The sequence below is a fragment of the Fusarium poae genome, chromosome 3 (assembly GCF_019609905.1).
Source record: "Fusarium poae strain DAOMC 252244 chromosome 3, whole genome shotgun sequence".
Taxonomy (NCBI): Eukaryota; Fungi; Ascomycota; class Sordariomycetes; order Hypocreales; family Nectriaceae; genus Fusarium; species Fusarium poae.
In genome coordinates, this window is record NC_058401.1 from 5,039,682 (window position 1) to 5,061,370 (window position 21,689).

At 47.7% G+C, this 21,689-nt stretch overlaps 9 protein-coding genes across 9 annotated transcripts; 5 read left to right on the forward strand and 4 right to left on the reverse strand.

Moving 5' to 3' along the window:
- Positions 1 to 1,713: 1,713 nt before the first annotated feature.
- FPOAC1_009108 (uncharacterized protein) lies at positions 1,714 to 2,427 on the forward strand (the record flags this gene model as incomplete). The annotated part of the gene is made up of 1 exon (XM_044853538.1): positions 1,714 to 2,427. One exon carries the CDS (start codon positions 1,714 to 1,716, stop codon positions 2,425 to 2,427), a length of 714 nt encoding a protein of 237 aa, XP_044706208.1.
- A 1,626-nt stretch (positions 2,428 to 4,053) lies between these two features.
- On the forward strand, positions 4,054 to 5,013 carry FPOAC1_009109 (uncharacterized protein; the record flags this gene model as incomplete). Its single annotated transcript, XM_044853539.1, has 4 exons — positions 4,054 to 4,100; positions 4,349 to 4,356; positions 4,415 to 4,501; positions 4,556 to 5,013. The coding sequence occupies 4 exons, from the start codon at positions 4,054 to 4,056 to the stop codon at positions 5,011 to 5,013; spliced, it is 600 nt and encodes a 199-aa protein (XP_044706209.1).
- Positions 5,014 to 5,745: 732 nt separating this feature from the next.
- FPOAC1_009110 (uncharacterized protein) lies at positions 5,746 to 6,012 on the reverse strand (the record flags this gene model as incomplete). The annotated part of the gene is made up of 2 exons (XM_044853540.1): positions 5,746 to 5,839; positions 5,891 to 6,012. The coding sequence occupies 2 exons, from the start codon at positions 6,010 to 6,012 to the stop codon at positions 5,746 to 5,748; spliced, it is 216 nt and encodes a 71-aa protein (XP_044706210.1).
- Positions 6,013 to 6,739: 727 nt separating this feature from the next.
- Positions 6,740 to 7,516, reverse strand: FPOAC1_009111 (uncharacterized protein; the record flags this gene model as incomplete). The annotated part of the gene is made up of 1 exon (XM_044853541.1): positions 6,740 to 7,516. One exon carries the CDS (start codon positions 7,514 to 7,516, stop codon positions 6,740 to 6,742), a length of 777 nt encoding a protein of 258 aa, XP_044706211.1.
- An 840-nt stretch (positions 7,517 to 8,356) lies between these two features.
- Positions 8,357 to 9,607, forward strand: FPOAC1_009112 (uncharacterized protein; the record flags this gene model as incomplete). The annotated part of the gene is made up of 1 exon (XM_044853542.1): positions 8,357 to 9,607. The coding sequence occupies one exon, from the start codon at positions 8,357 to 8,359 to the stop codon at positions 9,605 to 9,607; it is 1,251 nt and encodes a 416-aa protein (XP_044706212.1).
- A 717-nt stretch (positions 9,608 to 10,324) lies between these two features.
- On the forward strand, positions 10,325 to 12,059 carry FPOAC1_009113 (uncharacterized protein; the record flags this gene model as incomplete). Its single annotated transcript, XM_044853543.1, has 2 exons — positions 10,325 to 10,729; positions 10,782 to 12,059. The coding sequence occupies 2 exons, from the start codon at positions 10,325 to 10,327 to the stop codon at positions 12,057 to 12,059; spliced, it is 1,683 nt and encodes a 560-aa protein (XP_044706213.1).
- An 887-nt stretch (positions 12,060 to 12,946) lies between these two features.
- On the forward strand, positions 12,947 to 13,774 carry FPOAC1_009114 (uncharacterized protein; the record flags this gene model as incomplete). Its single annotated transcript, XM_044853544.1, has 1 exon — positions 12,947 to 13,774. The coding sequence occupies one exon, from the start codon at positions 12,947 to 12,949 to the stop codon at positions 13,772 to 13,774; it is 828 nt and encodes a 275-aa protein (XP_044706214.1).
- Positions 13,775 to 14,933: 1,159 nt separating this feature from the next.
- FPOAC1_009115 (uncharacterized protein) lies at positions 14,934 to 17,717 on the reverse strand (the record flags this gene model as incomplete). Its single annotated transcript, XM_044853545.1, has 1 exon — positions 14,934 to 17,717. The coding sequence occupies one exon, from the start codon at positions 17,715 to 17,717 to the stop codon at positions 14,934 to 14,936; it is 2,784 nt and encodes a 927-aa protein (XP_044706215.1).
- Positions 17,718 to 18,520: 803 nt separating this feature from the next.
- FPOAC1_009116 (uncharacterized protein) lies at positions 18,521 to 20,481 on the reverse strand (the record flags this gene model as incomplete). Its single annotated transcript, XM_044853546.1, has 3 exons — positions 18,521 to 18,930; positions 18,982 to 20,268; positions 20,322 to 20,481. 3 exons carry the CDS (start codon positions 20,479 to 20,481, stop codon positions 18,521 to 18,523), a joined length of 1,857 nt encoding a protein of 618 aa, XP_044706216.1.
- Positions 20,482 to 21,689: the final 1,208 nt, after the last annotated feature.

Consider the following 21,689-nt stretch of genomic DNA (forward strand, 5'->3'; position numbering starts at 1 on the left):
ATCAAGAATAGACCTGATCTAACCATGAGCCCCTCTCACTCGTGAGAGATCTGGTCCGCGTCATATGATCATGATAGTGTTTGAGCCATCTCTCATGTAACGTTATGCTTCAATTTAGCTGCGTGGTAGCGCACCAAAATTCCTCGAGACTGAGGCTGAGACTGTGCAGAGTGTGCCCTAACGTAAAGCTCGAGCCTTTGTCTCATTCTCATGCATGTTTTCTACGATCTTTTGTCGACGATTGCTGTAGATCGCCGCCCAGTGAGATGCGAACCATATTTATGATATAATGAATGAAGTGAGGATACATACGGAAGATCATCGCAGTGACACTTGCGAGAGATGTCTGTGATATCGTGTCCGAAAACATGAAACCGCCATGTTCGTAAGGGTCTTGTTGAGATGGTACAGTTAAACGTCATGGAGCGTTGAGGATAAGTGAGCCTCAACCCCTGCTGCGGCTGCAATGCCACGCGATGAGTTTAACGTATGACAAAACGGAATGCCCACTGAACAGGCCGCCATTTCGTGTGATACGGGGCTGAAAGTAGTGCATTTCGCTCCTGTTGATCCTGTCACTTGTCAAACAAAGAGCATCCGTATCCTATTCCTTGGCATCGGTCTCGCCTGTGCATGTTTGTCCACCGTAGTCCAGCAGATCCACAGATTTGGGTTTTCATCGGCGAGAAAAAGACACCAATGGGTTGATATCACGGCATGTGACGACACAATTGGCATTTCATTTCTGTCTTGCAGTAAGCTGAGAGACAAAAAAATTGAGGCTAATTATGGATACCTACTACTCAGATATAGGATCGTCAATTGCTGGGATCCCCGGATTTGTGGTGGACTTTCGTCATGTTTCGAAACGAGCATCATAATTTCTTGACGTCAGGAATACTGGATCTCATCATGCGATATTCATTTGATGATTGGAAGTAAAGTATCCATAGAACAAGTAGATACGATGGGCATATATGATGGATCATATAAGTTGGTGATAGAGATAAAAACATCGTCAGTCGTCATGAATTCTCTCTTGTTGATTGCAGCTACTGAAGCGGTATCGGCCGACATGAAGAAAATCATCCAATGACGAAATAATCACGGCAACACCCTCGTATTGAGCCAAGCCCTCAGGGCCCCGACTTGGCCGTGCAGCGGTCCACAGGGGACTCCCCGCACCGGCGATCCCTGTATCCATTCGCTAAACTCGCCAGAGCCTCTGGGAGATCCACTGTTGCGGGCCTCTAGTCTCTCGGCTCACGGAGGATCCACCTCCATCCTAGTGGGTAGCAGAAAAAACGACCTCCTAAGTCTTAGGTTACAAAAATAAATAGTCTAAGAACTATGGGCTAAGGAGCATAAAGTGGCCCACTAATTGTGTCTCTTAGGCTTCCAGTGGCCAATTTTTCTGATACCCTGAGGCCATCCCATGCTAGCCAGCCACCTTGATCGGCCAGCCAAGGCCACGAGAGAAACTTCATCGTTACATCGACCGACCAGCTGAGGGCGATCTTTTGAGGTGGCATTTAAGAACCGATACGGTCCCCCTCACTTTTGTTTCTTGGTTTTTTTGTATTATCAACCCTCAAACTCTACTCAACAGTCTTCAAAAATCGTCCTTTTACTCTTGCTTGTCCTCCCTCGAACAAACCCTCTTCTATCTTGACTTTTCCACCCTCGCTCTACATCTCGAACAACACACAAGCCATGCTCACATCAACCTTCCTCCTCAGCCTTATCGGCCTTGCAGCGGCATCACCGGTCCAGCCTCACATCGTCAAGGACCCCAAATACCCATCACGCTCGACATCAAAGGGCTTTAAGCTTGTCGTCAACGTCACAGATCCCTCCCTAGACTTTGATCCTCCCATCCAAAACTTCGAGCTCACTGGCATCCACACCGGAGCCGGCCTCGCCCTTCTCGGTATCAGCGAGAAGGACGGCCGCATCTTCTACCAGAACGGCACAAAGGAGGAGCGTCAAAACGGCGAGGCCACCGTCATCAGCGATGGTGGCACTCCCCTGACTCCCAACGGTATTGGTCTCGTCGCCGATAAGAAGAACAAGAATTTGTTCGGTGCTACGCTCAACTTCGAGCCTGGTACTGCTGGTGTCCAATTGAACCAGCCTGAAGACCCCTACACCTACTTATTGCCCGAGACCTTTGTTGCTTGCAATAAGAGCATAGAGTACTACCGTGGAAAGAAGTTTGTGGTTATTGAGCAAGCACGCATCACTATCGACAAGAACGACAAGATTCAGCGCAACATCCCCAAAGGTTGTGCGCCCATTCGTCTTGTGCCCCAGTGCGACGAGCTGGAGGCTCTCCCCAAGGGATCGTACTCGAGCCACAAGTACGCCCTCGACTCCAAGTGCTACAAGGACGTCTCCAAGATCGAGTGGAAGAAGTACAGCCCTTAGAATGAGACTTTTCAATTCAAAGGAAACAACGAGATGGAATTAATAATGATGAATGGGTAATGATTGCTTTTGGATAGCCTCTATAATTAGCATTCGCATTAATAGCCTTAATACTGTACAACAAATTATCTGTATGTCTCAACTTTTTCCATGCATGCATCGTGAATCTCCCGTATTGAGAAATCCAGCGGTGAGGCGAAATGTGGGTTGTACAAACTGCACTTACAACCGGATCTAGACTTTGCCAAGCAGCTGGATACTCCACAGGCTAAACAATGACAATTGCATCTAATTCTCTCGGCGATTTTCTTGTCCGGCAATCGCGGGGGACAAAACAAGCAGTGGAGGTAATGAGTGGATTTGTGTCGGTAAAAGTCAACCATCAGGTGCTGCCAGGCACATAAACTCAAACTCCACCAAACCCTTTGTTGATTCGTTAGTGGCACATCCTTTTTGGACAAGAGTAATAGGCTTGCTGTACCAAAACGGAAGAGAGGCTTTTGGCTTGAGTCAGTTTGCTTTGCCACTTAGATAAGTAGTTTGTCCTCGCTTGTTTACGGCTAACATCGACTGCGAGATGGTGGTGCAAGATAGTCAAGATATTGGATGACTGGTTAGTCTTGGATAAAGGGAAATGACGGATATCGGAGCTTTCTGTCTATAACAACTCATTTCTTCCAGCGGAATGTGAAAGTGGACCAGAGGAGATTCATGTCTAAGAAGGAAGAGGCTTACCCTGTATGTAAAATACGGCAACCATACCACTTTACTTCAAGCCGAGGGACTATTGTGCTATTCACATCTGAAGCCTTGGAAAACCTTGAAAACCTTCTAGACTGTAAGTATTCCATCGTGTTAGCAAACGGCGAGGCACACCAGCGCAGGATGGCAGGATCAGGGGATTGGTTAACGATAACCAGAGTTTCGGGTTACAGGACAATCCTGTAGCTAAAAAGAATAACACGTTCAGCTCTCAATCTATCATATATATTGAATAGTCTTGAAGAGATTCTATATCCTTGCGAGTTTGTTGGTCTCGATCTACTTGACCCAGACCCTCCACCGTGCAGATGGGTTTGGTTATTTCCGGGACATTTTCGACATGTATTATTTACTGTGAACTACTAAAAGTCTAGTCTTCGAAACAGCTTCGCTCCAAATAAAACGTCCTAGTGAAAGCTGCAATGAGTAAGCAGTTTGTTGTTTGGGTTCAATCGTGGTTGGATGTCTGCGTAGTCCTGAATATTCTAACCCCCTTTTTGGAAGCTTCGGTGCTTGACTTACTAGTGATATAGGAAGATGGGAGCGAGATTTCACAGAATGTAATGTTTTCCCTTCATGCCAAAGTTTTAATTAATGAATAATGCTACTTGACTTGAAATATCACATGGAAATATTGGCTTTGTGATCTTTAGTAGTAGTCGGGCAGGATGTGCATACTTCCCTATCCTCATCAACTAGGTATGCCCAAGGTATATGAAGTTGTTTCGGTCACTTCTACTTGTCATACACCTGAGTATTTCTTCTTGTATCTAATACCGTGACCTGTTTTCTAGTTGAACCCCGGACAAAAGAAAGGAGAAGGATATCCACCCTCCTTCGTCGTTTGATTGTTTATTCACGTGCATGTCGGGAGTTCATCATTGCCAGTTGCCGACAGCTGGCGGCCGGCTGTCAGTGCATGCCAGCTGCCCTTTCCTCTGCCACGATAAGGCCAGAAATATCCTCCTGCGGGCACCTTACGCGGAATTTAACTCTCTATCGCGCACATCTTTCTAGGTATCCTACAACCTCCCTCTCGCACATTCTCTTTATCTCAAATGCATACAACTTCCATCCTACAACCTCCCTCTCACACATTCTCTTTATCTGAAATGCATACAACGTTCTATCCTATAGCCTCTCTCTCGTGATCCTATAGATTTCGCGGTAAGATCTTTACCTACTTAGCATACAACATCAAGCATATTTACTAATAGCATAATAGCTTGGAATTTTACTGATTCCCTGATCATATCTCATCTCATCACATCTCATCTCCTCATATCTCATCTCCTTATATCTCATCTCCTCTGTCAGTATTATCTTCTATAACTGGTACTATATATCCATACTAATTAATATTAAGACAGTTTTCGCTCATCTTACTTTTACTATTTCAATGGCAGACCCTGCTCTTCCGTTGTTGGCGACCAACCTATTACTGGCACCAGTATACAAGATTTCATCGATGACTCCAATGTTACCACCGCACGCCCTCCCTCCACCGCCATTGACGAACCTTCTCAATTGACTGCTACTGAGCGTCATGGACTACGAAATCATCTGCGCAAATGGATACAGATAGTCGACAATAAGAAGGCCTTGGTCAGCCAACTTGTGATCACCTCAGATCATCGTCGGCGCTTTTTCGATGCAATATTTGCCTCTTGGACAAGTCGGAAAAACTTCAAAGAATTAGTAAGATCTCTCGTCAAGAAGAGGATAGAGGGCGGCCGCATCCAAGTTAGTGTCTGGAGCCAAGACCTCCCCTTGTCCGGAAAACGAAAGAGAGATGACGAAGAACAGCCAGTTGTGGAAGCTTGACTTGGTCAGCATTCAACTCAGCTATGGCGATCAGAAGATTGGCTGGCTGTTGGAAGCATGAGAGCGTAAGAATCCTAGTAAAGGAGCCCGTCATTTATATCTTGACAAGTAGTTTAGCGAATGATCAAAATGTCAGTTTTGCATCTGGGGTTGATTATGCGAAGCCCTTTTCGAGTATTGTCACGAAAGCAACCTTCACTCCGTGAACGAGACAAATTTTCAGCACGCCCGTCGATAAGAAACTAACGCAGGACAAGGTATTGGTAAAAACACTTTCAACAACAACTACAACGAATGGTTCGGGGATCGTTCGTGGATGCCAAAACACTTGGTGCATCTTGCTCATGATAGTGTTCAGATCAATGACGGCCCGACAAGCTCTACTGAGATCTTAGATAGGCATGCTATAACAATGAGATGATTACCAAATGAATCCGATCAGTGATCATCTTTGCTAGCTTTGTCAACTGGTGTCCACCTAGGCATTTCTGACGGCCGTAGAAACCCATCAACCGACCTCCTCTTCCTCGCCATTCTCGATAGTGATTCCTTCCCAGCTATCTTTGCTTCGAAGCAATGAAGCTGCATTTACCCCTGGATACAACAGTACGAAAGGCCATGCATGCATGATGTTGACTCGGTTCTCCTCGGCCAGGCGAAGTCCTATCTGACTTAGATATGAGCCCCTTTTCGTCTGTTCTTCTTCATATAATCCGTTCTATAGACACCTCTTCAGAGCGAGCTATTGCGCCCTGGTAGGCTGAGTAGTTTGTAATATGAAAACTCGGGGGCCTTTGGAGCGGACTCTTCCGATTTCCCTTCGAGCCTAAACACCAGTATTAGCAGTGATCATAGCGACAGTACCGAAATCACAAACCTTTTTAGGATACGCCGCCCCTTTTCCATAGCCTTCTGCGCCGTGTCGCAGAAAACGTTCGTACAGGCTTGTGCCGGCGACTGTGTAGCCCCAGGCCAAAGATTCTGCGGAGTCCCTAGCATGTTGATGAAGTGGTTGAAGGCGTATTGCGAGACTAGCGATTGGTGTTTAGAATGTAAGCGAATGAGGTAAGAGAGGAGGAGGAATAAAAACACAGATCAGTTATATACTTCGCAGAAAAATTAATATCAAAGTTCAATCTACTTCTGACTCAGTTGGGTGCGGCGATTAACTATTGCACATGACCGAGATTGGTCTTTATAGTTTGATACAAGCTCTCTCTCATAGAATTGTGAGCCTATGTACAGCAGGAGAGGCAGTAATCGGCAATATAAGTTTACTATGACCAAATCACGAAACCAAGAGTAATACTGCATTTATTTATAGACTTGTATTATGTGCTCTGTATAAGAATGCCAGATACAGTTTTGTTACCAGTCCCACTCCAGATCAAAATAACTTTTGTGGATGAGGTTGAGGCGATTTCTTCAACTTTGTTTTTCATGTATTTCACGCCCGCTTGATCAAATCAATGTCGGCACTTCGTAACTATCCCTCGGTGGCAGACTTCTTTGCTCATATAAGAGGCCAGAGATCTCGAGATTGAATCTGTTGTTGCTGTCTGTACATTAGTGCCCAGTCCACCAACGGAGGCGGGAACTTACATCTTTCATGCTGAAAGAAGCACCGGTGCTGTCCGTAAAAGACCCGCATCTCTTTATTTGACAATTCTCCCCGTTTGGAGGCCCTTTTAATGTCTCATGTCCACCAAAAACGCGGCTCAACACCCTAATAGTTGGCCCGCAGGTCTCGCAAACCCTTCAGGTTCGCGAATGTGTTGGCCATGTTGTCGGCACGGTCTCCAGCAAGCACAACAGGCATCAAAATGGGTGCTTCATCTCCAGAGAGAATGCGTGGCTCACGGCCAGTGCCCACCTTGGCGAAGTGTACAAGGCGTCGACGAGCAGTAGCAATTATGCAATCCTCATTGTACTTTTCAACACGGTCCTGGACACAGCGATCGTATCGTGAGATAGCAAGGTCGAGGCATTCGCAAAGATCCATATCGAGCTTGACAATCGATGGCTTGACTGGCTTCCCCTTGGAGTCTTTCCATAGAAGATCCAGCCAGCCCTGCCACTGGGGAATGGAGACGCCGAGGAAAACATCAGCTCCCTCTTGTCGCCATTTTGGCTGTGGCCCAGGGTAGGCCTTGTTGGGTGGGTGATTGCACGTCAAAGCACCAGCTTTGACAGCGGTTTCAGAAGAAAGATCACCGACGAAAATGGGACTTTCGTTGTCTGGATGAGTCGTGTTCCATCGTCGGAACACCAGCCTCCAGAATCTTCGCCAGTCGGAGATTGTAGGTACGAGGTTTGCATCACGATGTTCCACCTGGTTCTCGAGTCGGGAAAGATCTATGAACATGGACAGCTCTTGCGTATTGAGCATCTCCTCGCTGTTGATGATATCACCTGGAAGGCGTGAAATGGCGGCTGGCGTGCGGAGCAAGAGACCGGCCATGGCAAGCTCTATCTGCTCACGGACTCGATTGTTTTGCGCCATGACAAAATAGGTACACAAGATCCTTAGATAAAGCACCTAAGGAGGTCTAAAATCATAAACGAGGCAAAGCAATTAGAAAGAGAATTATTGGTAAGATCATTAATGGGACGTTGAGCTTACCTATCGGACGCGAAAGTCACTTCCTTGAGGAGATCGATGTGTGGGAGGGGAGTGAAGGAATTGTGAGGGAGCAGGACTGCTTCAATAACGCACGAGATGAACTTTGTGAATAGGTGCCTAGGTACTAAGTAGGTAGGCGGGGAAGGATTTAGTAAACAGCGTCAAACACGGGTAGAGACATGTTAGATGCCAAGTGCCAGTCACTGTCACGGCGGTTGGCCACTTAGTAGGCCATAATCAAAGCGAATACAAACGTGAGAGCACGGGTTAGATTGTTTCATACCTTTAAACCGTGTGTAATTTTACATTGATTACATAACAGTGATGTCTCTATACTAGACTATTAATGTAACTTAAAGACATCGGTCGAGATATGGATGAGTGATGATTGATGGCTACTATATTTACAGGCTTACACTACCAAAAACTACCTAGATACCCTATGATCTTTAGCAGTACTAGGTAAGGTAGAGATGACCAATATTTTTCAAAGGTTGCCTGGTACCTGGGTATCTAATATTTGATATTACCTAGTGTTACTTACTACAAGTGTGCAGGTGCTATGGACTATCATCCATGAGAGCAATAGAGGCTAGACCTTGCGTTACTGCCTAAATCGCCTGCCCACCAAAGTAACATTGAATCACAGCCTACATATCCCTCAGTCTTTATTTGTTCTCCGGAGAACTGAAGCTGGCCATCAAATATCCAAACGGCGCAATGTCCTCAAATACCTCCCCTATACCCCCGGGACCACCCAACGAAGTCGGTGCAGCTGAAGCTCACGAAGGAGCGCCTCAAAGTTCCAACAGCTGCCATCACCAGGCTCCTCGACAGCTTCACCTTCCAGCTTTCGCACAGTTTCCATATCCTTATGCTTACGGCCCTGGGACGCCATATGCCCCACAGTACAACCCGTATCATCAGCCGCAGCTTGGATACCATCATTTCCGTCAGGCAGGATATATTTACCCTTTTCCCCAGCCTGACTTTCAGTTTCTGCGGCCTCATCTCCCAGTCCCGCAACAGGCTACACCCCATGATGAGCATGGCACTTCTCCGGATCAACAGCAGGCTCGTCAAAATCCTACCATTGTCGATGGCATGACCACTGAGCACTCTCCCGAGCCTCAGCGCCCTCCAGAAGAGTCCGAGCCAATTCATCTGCAACCGGGGCCTTGCCCTAGGAATAGCGATGACGACATTTCACTCCGACCTGATCTAGGAGTTTCATTCGAAAATGTCCAAGAGGATAAAGATGTAGCGGAGGATCGCCTTCCCAAGAAGGTTATTCCCAAAGAATCCCTAACCCGCGGGGAGAAGATGCGACTCCTAGATCTACTCAAACAATACGAAGACGTACAGAGAACCAGAAATGCCTTCCACTCAGCAACCAAAACATACCAGCAATTCTACCAGGCCATCTTCCGCAGATCATGGGACACCAATAGCAAAAGCTGCAGCCCAGTAACTCTTCGTTCCGCACGTAGCTCCGACGCTTATCTTGAAATCGGCCATTACGAAAAGGATGCCCCATCCAGTCGATCAGATGATGAGTGCAGAGGGTCCAAAACGCTCAAACAAACAATACCGATATTCCTCACTCTCGACCTTGGAGCGGGCGAGATCGATTGGAAGTATCACGATAAGGACGGGAATAGTTTCAGAGCTCGCGATGTGACGCTCCACCATGGACTCAACATTGAACAGGCTAAGAAGAACGTTCTAGATCATCAAGACCATAAAGAGATGAAGCGCATTTGCGAGCACAACATTGACCAGATTGTCCACGCCGCGAGACGACGAATAGTCAAGTGGGCAAGAGCAGGGAGTGCTGCACAGCTTGGCGTTGACGATGAAGACAGAGCCGCCCTGGAGATACTTGAACTCCCCTCAGAGCGTTTCCTCGCCCGATATGAGGAAGTCCGCGTCCTACGAGATTACCTGGTACAGCGACCTGAGCTAAGCTAAGAAAACTGAAGATCAGAATGCCTACACGGGGTATTCGCGCCATGTATCTTTACGTTGTCGCATTTAGTAAGCCAAGTCCCTACAAATGAGGATTGTCCAAGTTGCTGACATTTCTGAAAGAATCAGTATCGCGGATTGAGGTAGTCACCTGTGAAACGCGTAGCCGAACTATTATCAAAACTTTTAAAGAGAATAACATCGATGAAGAAATGGGGGTCACGAGTATTGATGCCTACGCCCTTTTCGTTTGTATGGACTATGTATTTTGAGGGGGGAATAGTTGACACGACTAGGTCGGTTCGGACAGTTGAGAACCGAAATGTAAGAACATTACTGGTTAGTCTGCCATACCCTGACGGTAGCAGAAAAGATGACTTCCTAAATCTTAGGTTACAAAAATAAATAGTCTAAGAGCTATAGTCTAAAGAGCATAAAGGGGTCCACTAATTTCGTTTTTTAGGCTTACAGCGGCCAATTTTTCTGATACCCTGAGGCTTGGTTCATAATAAAGGTCACGTACAACCTCTTATCTTATCGCACTGACCGGGTGACCTCCGAGATCGTCATGTTGTACTAGGTATGTTACCTAGCTCAACCTCGTAAACAAAACAGGCAACCGAGCTTCCATCATCTTTATTCTCTCACCGACTCTGTCTTTGAACTATTTAAGCACTTTGTTTCTTGTCCTCCACCTCGCCCATAGCTTCATCATTCGCAATGACTCAGGTTACGCCTGCAATGTTGAGTGCCCGTGCTTCATCGCTCAGTTTGCGCCAACAAGCACTACAGTCGTCAGCTATGCTCAACAATAACAATGCGCCTGCGCCTGGATCGGCCCAGAACAAGGAAAGCTCCAAGAGTTTCATCCTGTCTGATATGAAGGGTCGCGATACAAGAGATAACCGCGCCTGCGCATCTTGTATCTCCAAGCTTGCGCCTGAGGAGGTCGGTCAGGTCAATTGGCACCTGGAGGCTGGTCAGGTTTGTCGCCTTTGCCAGGTCGAGAAGCTTGAGCCCGAGGCTTTCACCAAACCTTTCTGCGACTTCCTTCAAGAGAACCCTACCATTTTTCACACCGTCGACTACTTTGAGAAGAAGCTCAAGGCGCTTGGTTACGAGCATGTGAGTAAACAAGAGCTTCCGGTCATGATGAGATAAAGCTGACAATAACAAGCTCTCTCCGCGTGACAGTTGGGCGGGTAAGATCCAACCGGGTGGAAAGTATTGGGTTACACGAAACGGCAGCTCTCTCATCGCTTTCAAGGTTGGCAAGGCGTACCAATCCGGCAATGGTGTTGCTATGATTGGCGGCCATATTGACGCCCTTACCGCTAAGCTCAAGCCTGTCAGCACAAAGCCTGTCAAGGCTGGATTTATTCAGCTGGGCGTTGCGCCTTACGCTGGAGCTCTCAACGCCACATGGTGGGACCGCGATCTCAGCATTGGTGGCAGAGTTGTTGTCAGGGATGAAGAGTCCGGCAAGACCACTACCAAGCTTGTCAAGCTGGACTGGCCTATCGCCAGGATTCCCACCCTTGCACCCCACTTTGGAGTTGGTATGATGGGAGAGAACAACAAGGAGACTCAAGCAGTCCCTATCATTGGCCTCGAGAGTTGTCAACGACGTACCGCTGCTGAAGCTCTGGGACCTACTGGTTCTTTCGTCAACACCCAACCCCCAAGACTGGTTGAGCTTATTGCCAATGAGCTCAAGATTCAGTCCTACAGCTCAATCATCAACTGGGAGCTTGAACTTTATGACTCTCAGCCGGCTGCAACCGGTGGAATGGATAGAGAGTTTATCTTTGCTGGTAGGATAGACGATAAGCTATGCTCATGGTCAGCCCTCACTGCCCTCCTTGCCTCCAACGACAGCAGTGACGACGGTGTCATTAAGCTTGTTGCTCTCTTCGATGATGAAGAAATCGGCTCTCTCCTTCGTCAGGGTGCCCGGGGTAACTTTCTCCCCTCTGTCATTGAGCGCACTGTTGAAGCTCTCAACCCCGACACGTATGGGCCAGAACTCAAAGGAAGAACATACTCTTCTTCTTTCTTCTGCTCTTCAGACGTAACTCATTCTGGAAACCCTAATTTCCTCGAGAAATACCTCGGAGAACATGTTCCCGAGCTAAATGTTGGTGTGGTCATTGCAAACGACTCAAATGGCCATATGACCACAGACAGCATCTCAACTGCAATCATGCAGCGCGCGGGTGAACTAGGCGGCTGCCGAACTCAGACCTTCCAGATTCGAAACGACAGTCGCAGTGGTGGTACCATTGGCCCTGCTCTGTCGAGTATGATGGGTGTCCGAGCCGCCGATGTTGGACTTCCCCAGCTCAGCATGCACTCTATCCGCGCAACTACTGGCTCACTGGACCCTGGTCTGGGCGTCAAGTTCTTCAAGAGCTTCCTTGACAACTGGGAGAAGATTGATGCGGAGTGGCATTAAAGACGGCAGTAGAGGAGGCGTTTGGACTTTGGACTTTTTGTTAAATATACTTACCTACTGGCATATTGTGGTATAGATAATGGCTACTTTAGATTGGATGTGCACGAGATAGACGAGTTAAGGACAATGAATTACTGTCGAGTACTATACTTTATACTTCCACGATGGACCATTATATTTCATATGTCGTGCACCTTTCGAGCCTGGGGCCAGCCGATTCAGGCTTTTGGGTCTGGGAGCTAGCAGCTAGCAGCAACTAGCAATGCCAACCGCCGACATGTACATGAAGAAATAATCGAATGAAGAGGGGGGAGTGGGCCATCACTGAGTATATTGCACAAAAACACGAAGCTGAGAAGTAGGCAGAGCTATAAGTCAAACAGTAGTTCTAAATCGTAATATGCTAAGCAACAAATGAGGAAAAGGAATAAGTTATAGATTTATTATTACTACTGAATTCTGAGAGCAGTATACTCGCTCTATAAGAAACTGGTTCACATGCATCCTGTGGCGGCAGGGTGTTGATTCTTGTCAGTACCTAGGTAGGCAGGCAAATACACGGACTGACGAGGGGCGCACCCGTGGTACTCTAGAGGCTTAACTAGGGGTGGACTACGGGCTGGCTCGCCGATAGACCTCGGGGCCGCCCTGACTTGCCTATATGGATACCTAACTGACAGATGGTTGCCAGCTGGCAGCAACTGGCAGCAACTGGCAGCAACTGGCAATGCCATATAAACACAGAAATGCATCTGAATGAATAAAGAGTGGGCCCTTGAATATCCTTCTCTTGCTCTGATCTCCTCTTCTCTTTCTTTCTTTCTCTCTTTCTCTTCTTCTCTTCTTCTCTTCTTCTCTTCATACCACAAGGTATTAAACTTGCAAAGATGGGTGCCGACGACCACGTCGAAACCACTGTGCTTGCAATCATCCAGGGTGCAATCACTCGAGAGTCACGCCCCCCTAACACCCTCATCTGCAGCCAGAAAAGTTTGTCCAAGCATGAACTTTCCAAACTCGTTTCACTATTTCACCTCGAGCGCACAGTTTTGTATGGCGCCAAACGCCCTGCAGTCACCAAGGCCGCATGGAAACGTTTCATGGAGGAGGTCTTCTTGGACTGGAACTCTGCCCATCGGGTGAACCACGATCGAGAAATTCGACCTCGAACGTTTTCCGACTCCAACGTCGAAGTAGGTTTCCTTTCCTGCGATCATCCACCCCCCAAGGAGGACCCTGAATGGGTGGCACCTCGCTGGCGCAGACGAGACAGCAAAGTGTTCCTTGGCCTGACGACCAAGACCCACGGAGACGAAATAGAGTTCATTTGGAAAGACATCAAGGGGGGTTTTGTCAGCTCATCTATCGTCACCGTCACGGTCCCTGGCGGAGTTGGCGCGGCTAGGCTTATGGCTACCGAGAACTATGACAAATGCTTGCAGAGGGACTACAAAGAACACAACCACCTTTGTATTATCAACGAGGCAAGACGTCGAATCAAGCACTTTGCCGAACATGGCACCATCATTTTCGCTGCACTTGGCCGCGAACATCGAAACCCTATTATCAAAGAGCCTGAACTCGCCCTCCCAAAGGCCAAGGAGCTTTGCCAATCCTACGTCAAGTTTCTCGAATTGATGGACAAGGCGGATGCAGGAGAATCGGGAGCAGGAGAATCAGATGATCGCGAGTCGACTGAGTCTCTCCAGGGATGAAATAGCGAATGCAAGAACAGCGAGCGTCTGCTGGCTAAAGTCAGCAGACGCTCTCTCTTCCTCTAGCTATCACCGAGAACAACGGTAAGTAATTATCTTTATGACCTTTGCAAGTAACTTACGCTAATTGATAACAGTCCCTCGATTTTCTTATGATACCTTTCCTCCTCATACTGCTACACGTTATTAGCCGTCGACTATCTTGTGAGATGTGAGTTAGCGTGATTGAAATGCTTTTGAAACCCTGCTGATTTTAGAGGATCCTAGTCTGACGCTTCTTCATACATCCAGCACCACTGATGGATCTTATCAAATTCATCGCCGATCTTACGGCATTCGAGGAGCTGGTATGGCGTGGAATAAGCGGGGATATATAGGTTGAATGGTGGATGGACTGCATTGTACTTCTAGAAATGAAATGGTATTCATTGAACCCGGGTATAACCCTAGATGATTGTGAAAATAAGGTCGCTCTTTGAAATTTACCTATCATGACTTCTTAGCTCAGAGCGAGGCAAGTGTGACTGTGTCTGAGAATCAATCGATATATGTCATGGGGCTATCCGTCGGCTAAACCAACGCCACGTTACGTGACTATAATGAACCGCAGTTGCTGCCAGTAAACCCCTACGCCCTCGTTATGTACATGCTTCCGAGTAATATTCATGGTAACTGATTCCAGTGACGGGACACCTGCAGGACAAAGGCTCTGCGTTTGCTCATGTATGGATCTTTGTGGCCGGACAAAATAGGCGAGATAGAGTATAAATAATGGCACAGGAACAGGATATAGAAGAGCTGAGGATAAATGAGAATCAGGTGCAGGAGGGCTATTCATAGTTACAGTTCCTCTTCTTTACGTCTCGTCCAGATTTCAAATGGACAAGCTTGCCAATCTTGATTGTCAAAAAGGCAAAGTCAGGCCAAGATCGTGGGGATTTCATATATTCTATACTTGTTGTTCAAACCATACTATATAATACCGATGCTATTCAATCCTTAACAAGGGCAAACGCCAAATCAATGATTAATATACATATACCATAGAAAAAGCAATTCTCTCTTTACTCCAAGCACTCCCCTCTGCTATGTTTACGACCCATCATCCATCCATGTACCCTTTTCCCATCTCTTACTCCTCATCATATCTGCTTCGCATTTATCGTAACATGTAAGAGAGATCTGGAAGATCTTGGAGGATATTTGCGACAATTTCGTCGTCTTGTGAAGACTCTATAATTGTCTGTGGTCGGGGAGGAACAGGCAGTGACATAGGCCGTGGCTTCTTGGGTGTAGAGTTGCCCTTCAGTGTGTCAAGGGGTGTTGTTAATGTTGTTGATGTTTGCAATGTTTCGTTTGTGAACGGGCTGGCCTTTTCTGGACTGACTGGTCTGTTGGAGTCATCAATCAGTCCTAAACCCCAAGAGTCCCAGCTGTTGACTTTATTTGTTTGTTCAACCGAATATTTCGCCTCATTGAGGGTCACGTTTGCAGGTGCAAACCCATTCAGAGGCGAGCGCGGGTTTCCCAAATCGATTGTTGTCGATCGTGAGTGACTAGGCATTGGCACCTTCCTAGGTGAAGTGAGAAGGTCGACAGTCGCGGATCGAGAATGGCCCAAGGCCGCATCTTGCAACAATCGCGGGTTATTCCAGTGGTTTCTCGTTAATCGAAAATTGTTCGGCGCAAGATCTTGCGATGGTACTACCAAAGTATCCATGGAAAGGCGGCCATTGGATTGCGAATCCGCCTCGGGCTCATCCTTGAAAGACTCTACCATTGGAGATTGGCCTGCAATCAAGGATTTTCCAGTGTTTTCTTTGTCTTTGGCTCTTTCTGCATCCACAATTGCATTCATAGAGGCAAACCCGCCATTTGTCTCAACTGTGGGTGACGAAACCATATCTCCCCAATCATCATCTTCTTCGTCATCATCCCATCCTGCATTTGTTGGTGGTTGTGCAAGGGGGGATCTTGGTGCTTGTGAGATTAATACGGGTCGGTTGGTTGATAAGAGGGCAGTAGTGTTGATGGGAGACTGAGGTTCAGAAATTGTGGGAGATGACGGGAAGGGCAGAGGTTGTGATATGGACATAGGTCGGTTGGTGGGTTCTAGTGGTATTGGCTTGATAGGGGAAGGAGGCTCCTCGGTGATACGCGGTTTTGCATGGGAATCAAGAGGCGGCGGTCTCATCTTTGAGGCGGGGGATGTCTTAGTAGCCTCAGCAGGTGACGGTTCAGCAGTCGAAGCCGATTCAGGCTCGCTGACATTGGAAGTGCGAGGCGCAGATGATGGTGCAGCAGCAGCAGCAGTGGGCGAAGGAATCGGAGCATGGCCCCATCCGAATGATGCCGCCGTAGGCGATGCCACTGTGCCCTTAGAGGCAGCTGAGGCCTGTCTCGAATGGTTCTTGCGCGCGAGCAGTTCTGAGATTGAAATCTCGGTCGATGGTGCTGAGGAATCCCAGTTGAAAATCTTCGCACCAGCAGCACCACCTCTTCGGCCAAGAACCACACGTCCGGTAATAGAGTCTTCCTCCATCCATCGTCTCACAATTCTTATAGACTGCTCACGTACATGAGAGTTGTTCCATCCAACACGCACATAGTTTTCATCGTCTCCCATGTTGTGTTTCCGCATCGACCCAGGTCTTGACATGAGATACCAAGCCTTACGCTCAGATATAGCAGTGAAGCTGTTGTCAATGACGACATCAGGGACTGGCTCTGGGGATGGAAAGGAGGTGTCGACTGAGGGGAAAAGGGCATCGAGCTTTGACATATCAATTGAGAAAGGCTCTGAAGGTGGCTTTGGCCGTACTGGCGACGGCTCCACAGGTGCCTTTTCCTCTGTCGAAGTTTCCATCACATGTGGTTGGTCCTTCTGGACTTTCGGTTCGGGCCCCTGAGTCTCCTTCTGAGGAGCATCTTGAGTAGACGATTCAAAATCCGACCATGAAGCCAATTCTGTCAGGCCTCGTTCTTCCTTGACAAACTCCTTCGTCTCGCCTTCCACCTTTTTATTTCCTTCCTTTGGCAGTTCTTGAGGAGCACTTTCAGGTTTGGCTTCTGACTCTGGTTCTGGCTCATGCTCAGATTCCGAATCCTCCGCCTCTAGTTCAGCCAATTTGTGCTCAGGCTTTTCTTCTGTTTTCATATCATCTTCTAGCTCCATTTCGTTATCATCTTTTGTTTGTAAATCTTCCTTAGGCTCTTCAAATCCATTCGCTCTTGGCTCAGGTGTGACATCCCCAACCGAAGATGCACTTCCCGAAACCTTTCGCATAGACGGATCAACGGGTGAGGCACTGTGATTCCTCTTGGAAATATCATCAAACAATTCCACTAATTCTGAAACTTTGTTGGACGGTTGTCGTAGAGGAAATGGTTTCGTCTCAGGTTGTAAAGCAGGCCTAGGCGCCCCATCTGGCGAACCCGGTCGTCCCTCACCCTCGCTCGGCAAAGGAGTAACGCTCCTGTTCGAAAGCACCGGATCTGGTTGCTGCCATATATCCGCCGCATTTTCCTTGAATGAGCGCGCAGGAGATGGCGACCTCGTCGCAACCCGCCCTATAATCGGCCGCAGTCCTTCACCGAGACTAATTGCAGAATCTCCGTTATCATCTCTCTTCGAACGCGCAGTATCAAACGTCGGCGGTCGACCCCACGGATCCGGTGCCGGCGACGGTAACCTCGAACCAGAAGGACTCCCCCCGATAGGCCTCAATCCAGGACTTCTTCCCCATCGAGGACTGCCATCCTTACCCGCCTCAGCCCAGCCGCCCCAGGCGTCATCGTCGTCGTTCCATGGTGCGAGAGCAGGTGAGACACGCTGCGAGCTGCCCGAGTGGTCCGCAGTGAAGTGCGCATTCGGCGGCGGCGCGGGAAGATCTATCTTCGGGGGTGAGTCGTTGGTCCAAGGAGAACCCCATGGATCCTCCATGCTGGGCGAGCGCACATGTCGCGCTGCCAATGACAGGAAAGTATGTTGAAATAATGAGAACGAGCGAGAATGTTGTTATGATCGGTTTATCATCGCGTGTGTTTTGGAGGAATGTGGTGGGATAGCTCGAGAGCTTAAAGGTTCCGAGGCGCAAGAGGCGAGGTGCGTAATCGTCTTGTGTCTAAGACCAAGGCAGCAGTATAGTTTAGCGATTGAGCGCCACCAATTGATTGAAGAAGATAGGCTGTTTATCAAAATGAAGCGTCGACCTTTGCAATCAATACGCAGAATAAGTTGGCAAGCTGTTCATGTTTTGGTTGTGAAGCATATGAGGTTCCAGAAACACGTCTCCTTCTATTCGTGGAGCCCTGGAAATCTTCAGGGGCGCGTTCCCCCAGGTCTTGAACGACACCAACATAACCTAAGCACAGGCAGGCTGGTGGACCCGCCAACTCCGTCATCGCGGGACTTCTAAAATGACATTCGCCTTATAATCTAGGTAATTCCTAAAAATAGTCGACCATTTACATTAATTCCTCAAAGGCATGCATTAATTTCTATAAAATTGATTGGTATTCTCTTCACTAACTTGAAAAGCATGAGGATATCTACTCTGAGTCTTCCTTCATAGTCTCAGATACCGTGACATCTGTCCCTGATGCTTGCTAAATTGTGCATCAACCTCCTTTTTTTGCGTTTCAACGAATATCATGAAGCAATCCCATGCAGAACCGTATGCTCCGACGCTAATATTCACCCAAAATAAACTGAAATAAATCATGCTGCTTCGACTCTTCCAATATTCATGAGGCAATCTCATGCCCGCTCTTCAAAGACCACTCTTTGGTGCGCCCCTTGCCTGTTTTCTCTGCCACCAACTCAACTGTATTCTTCACCTCAACACGAGACGCGCCGTCTCGGAATTGATGATAAATAAAGTCAATAATTCCAACCTTGGAAAGAGCTTTATTCTCCAAAATAGCTCTCTTCACGTCATCTAGAAGCTCGGACTTGACCAGTTTAAGAGCACTACCACTATTGCTGCCGCCAGTCAGTGCGGCAAATGCATTCGACGGCGTGGGAGGAGGAGGCATCTTCATTGCTGTCTCGGATGCCTGTGTGGTCTTTGTGGGTTTCGCTGTTTTGTTCTTGACTTCAGGTTCCCAATATTGCGTCGAGAATGGATCGATGCCCCAAGTTTGCTGAAGTCCATCTAGAATCGGTCAGTTTCTGTTTCATGTTCCTCAGATCAGTCTACACTTACCATGCATAAACTCCATTCTGTGATCGTGGGCAACCTGGTTTGTAGCACCATTTCCACTCTCAAAACAGATTCCGGTGCTTTTTGGCTCCAATGTGTTGGCAAAGATCCGCCTTGATAGCCCAGCGTCTTCGGAATCGTCCAGAAATCCGTCCATGTCGTCTTCGTCATCCATTTCCTCTTCGTCGTCATCGACATCAAGGTCCTCGCCTTCTTCTTCCTCCTGCCATTCAGCTTCAGAATCATAGTCGTAGTCTAGAGGCAGTCGTCTTCCTGTCGGCTTGCGGGCCAATTGACTCATGTTGAGTTTTCCGAGAGCAAATGGCTTGAAAGTTATTGTTCCGTAGTAAGGCGGTCGCACGTCTTGCGAGAATGAGATCACCTTTATGGGCACCTTGGAAAGCTTTCGACGTGTGTCTCGCATGATCTTATCAACATGCTCGGGGCCAGCATTTTCCGCTTTCTCTGTCTCCTTGAAAACTTGCTCCATAATGTGCTTAACTGGATGATGAAGCATACCTCGAGGACAAGGTTTGCTGGGCAGAGCGAACAGCCGGACCGGGTCAAATCGAGAGCCGTTCAGCTCCCCTTCTCTCAATCCCTCAACGCTTTCATCCAATATCTTCGACTTGGCCTCACGCGTCTCGGTGTCCATCTCGGGTCCAATGCGGGCAACTTTGGTATGATCTTTGATGAAAAAGGGTTGGAATAGCTTTTGGTACTCGGTTTTGGAAGCCTTGGGGATGTCTTTGGTGAGGCTTGATTCTCTGGGCGTGCCATTTTTAGTCTGTTTATTGTCGGTGGCCTTCTTTGGAGTGCTTGGAGCTTTAAAGAAAGCGCCAAGGGTTGGTTGCTGACGTGCTTTCTTCTCCTTTTCCTCCTCCTTTCTCTTTTTTTCATCCTCCTTTCGCTTCTTCTCTTCGTCAATTTGGCGTTTCTTCTCTTCACGTTCCTTGGCTTTAGCAGCCTTTTCAGCCTCGGCCTTGGCTCTCTCAACTTGGCGAATGGCTGCTTTCTTTTCGCGCTCCTCCCGGGCTCGAGCAACCTCTTTCTCCTTTTCGGCTTTTACTCTAGCAGCCTCCTTTTCTTTCTCGGCCTTTTCAGCTGGTGTTAACTTCTTTCGCTTTGGTAGGGTAGTTGTCGATTTGGATGCGGAGGCGACAGTGGTCTGTGTTGCCTGTTTTTTGGCAGGAGTTTGAGGAGAGGGAGAGGCGCGCGGTGGCGTACAAGTGCCAGGCTCACTGAGCTCTGACGAAGCTGGTGAGGGTGCTCTTTCCCCATTCGTAGCGGCTGCCAATGGTTAGTATTCAATTTTATGAGATTCTCATCTCATTTCGGCTCACTGTGTTCTCTGTTGACCGGGTCTGAAACGGATGGTGGTAGCTTGACATCTTCAGAAGCGTCTACCACCATAGGATCGCCTGTGAATTCATCGTGACTTCTCTTCCGGCCGGTAGCCTCAGATTCCTGAATGTTCGGTGAAAGTTCGCGGAGGGGAGGCATTGTGTGTCTGTTCAGAGCTGAAGAGCTCAATTAAAAATCGCCCGAGGCGAAAGTTGCAAGGTAGTATTCGGTATGCAAATTGCGGGATCGAGTTGGGTTTGTGGCAGAAGCTTGATAGGTATTGTGAGGAGGAAGATCATGAGATGAGGTGTTGATGAATCGAATTAGGAAAAGAAGTACAAATGATCATTTGATTAGAAAAGCTCTGTTGTGAAGGCTTCAAACTTTGTTTAGGGAAAAAGCAAAGGCTTCTTTGGTCTGTAGTGGCATGAAACTACCAAGTTCAGAAGGAAGCATGCCTAACAGGAGGTTAAAGTGGGAAGTCGCGAATAGGCACGCGTCACTCGCGCCTTGAGTTAAATTGAACGCGAGTTCGCGTTTCCGCAGGCGGTTGGCACGAGGATAGAGACAGTGTAGGGCATTTGCGGCTAAGCCTCGGATACTAGATATTTTTACAGGGTCTATGGCTGATGCCCCTCATGAAGCAAAAAAGAAGGGCCCCCAACCCCATGACCCGCACTTGATGCTAGTGCCTGACACTTGACGATCTTCATGTCATGCTATTTGTTCATTTGCCATTGCGACATCATTGGCAAACATGGGAATCCCCAGTGATATCATAAGGGGGCAGACCTTGTAACAGCAACCGAGAACATACGATTGGCGCACTGACGGACCCTGGCCTGAATTAACATAGCCTGCCAACCTACCTACCTACCGGGAGGAGGGGGGGTCTGGAGCAGAGGTGATTTTGGACATAATAAAACTACTCTCTTAGGAAGGAATAATCTTAATAGATAATAGATTTCAAGAAGAATAGTTAATTAATAGATTTAATATTATAATAATAGTCTAAAGACCTTATAACCTATTCTTTCTTAAAAGCTTATATATAATATATAAAGAGGTCAGAGGTGTACCTAAAAAATCAACAAGAGGCCAAAACAGCCTAGCTTTATAATCCAGCAATCATAACCTAGACCCCCCATCCTCCCGCTAGGTAGCCAGTGGTAACGTCACTTGCGGACACTGGTAATGAAGTCTTTTCAACGGATGTTATACGGGAGGGAACCGATGATCGTTAGGTCCACAGAAAACTCAATCGCAGTAGAGTACAATGTCAGAATATTCAGGGCTGTTGTTCACGGTGGTACAGAAGCAAAGCTATTGTCTTTGAAGGCCCCTTGTTCTCAGTCGAGAAGGGGTGG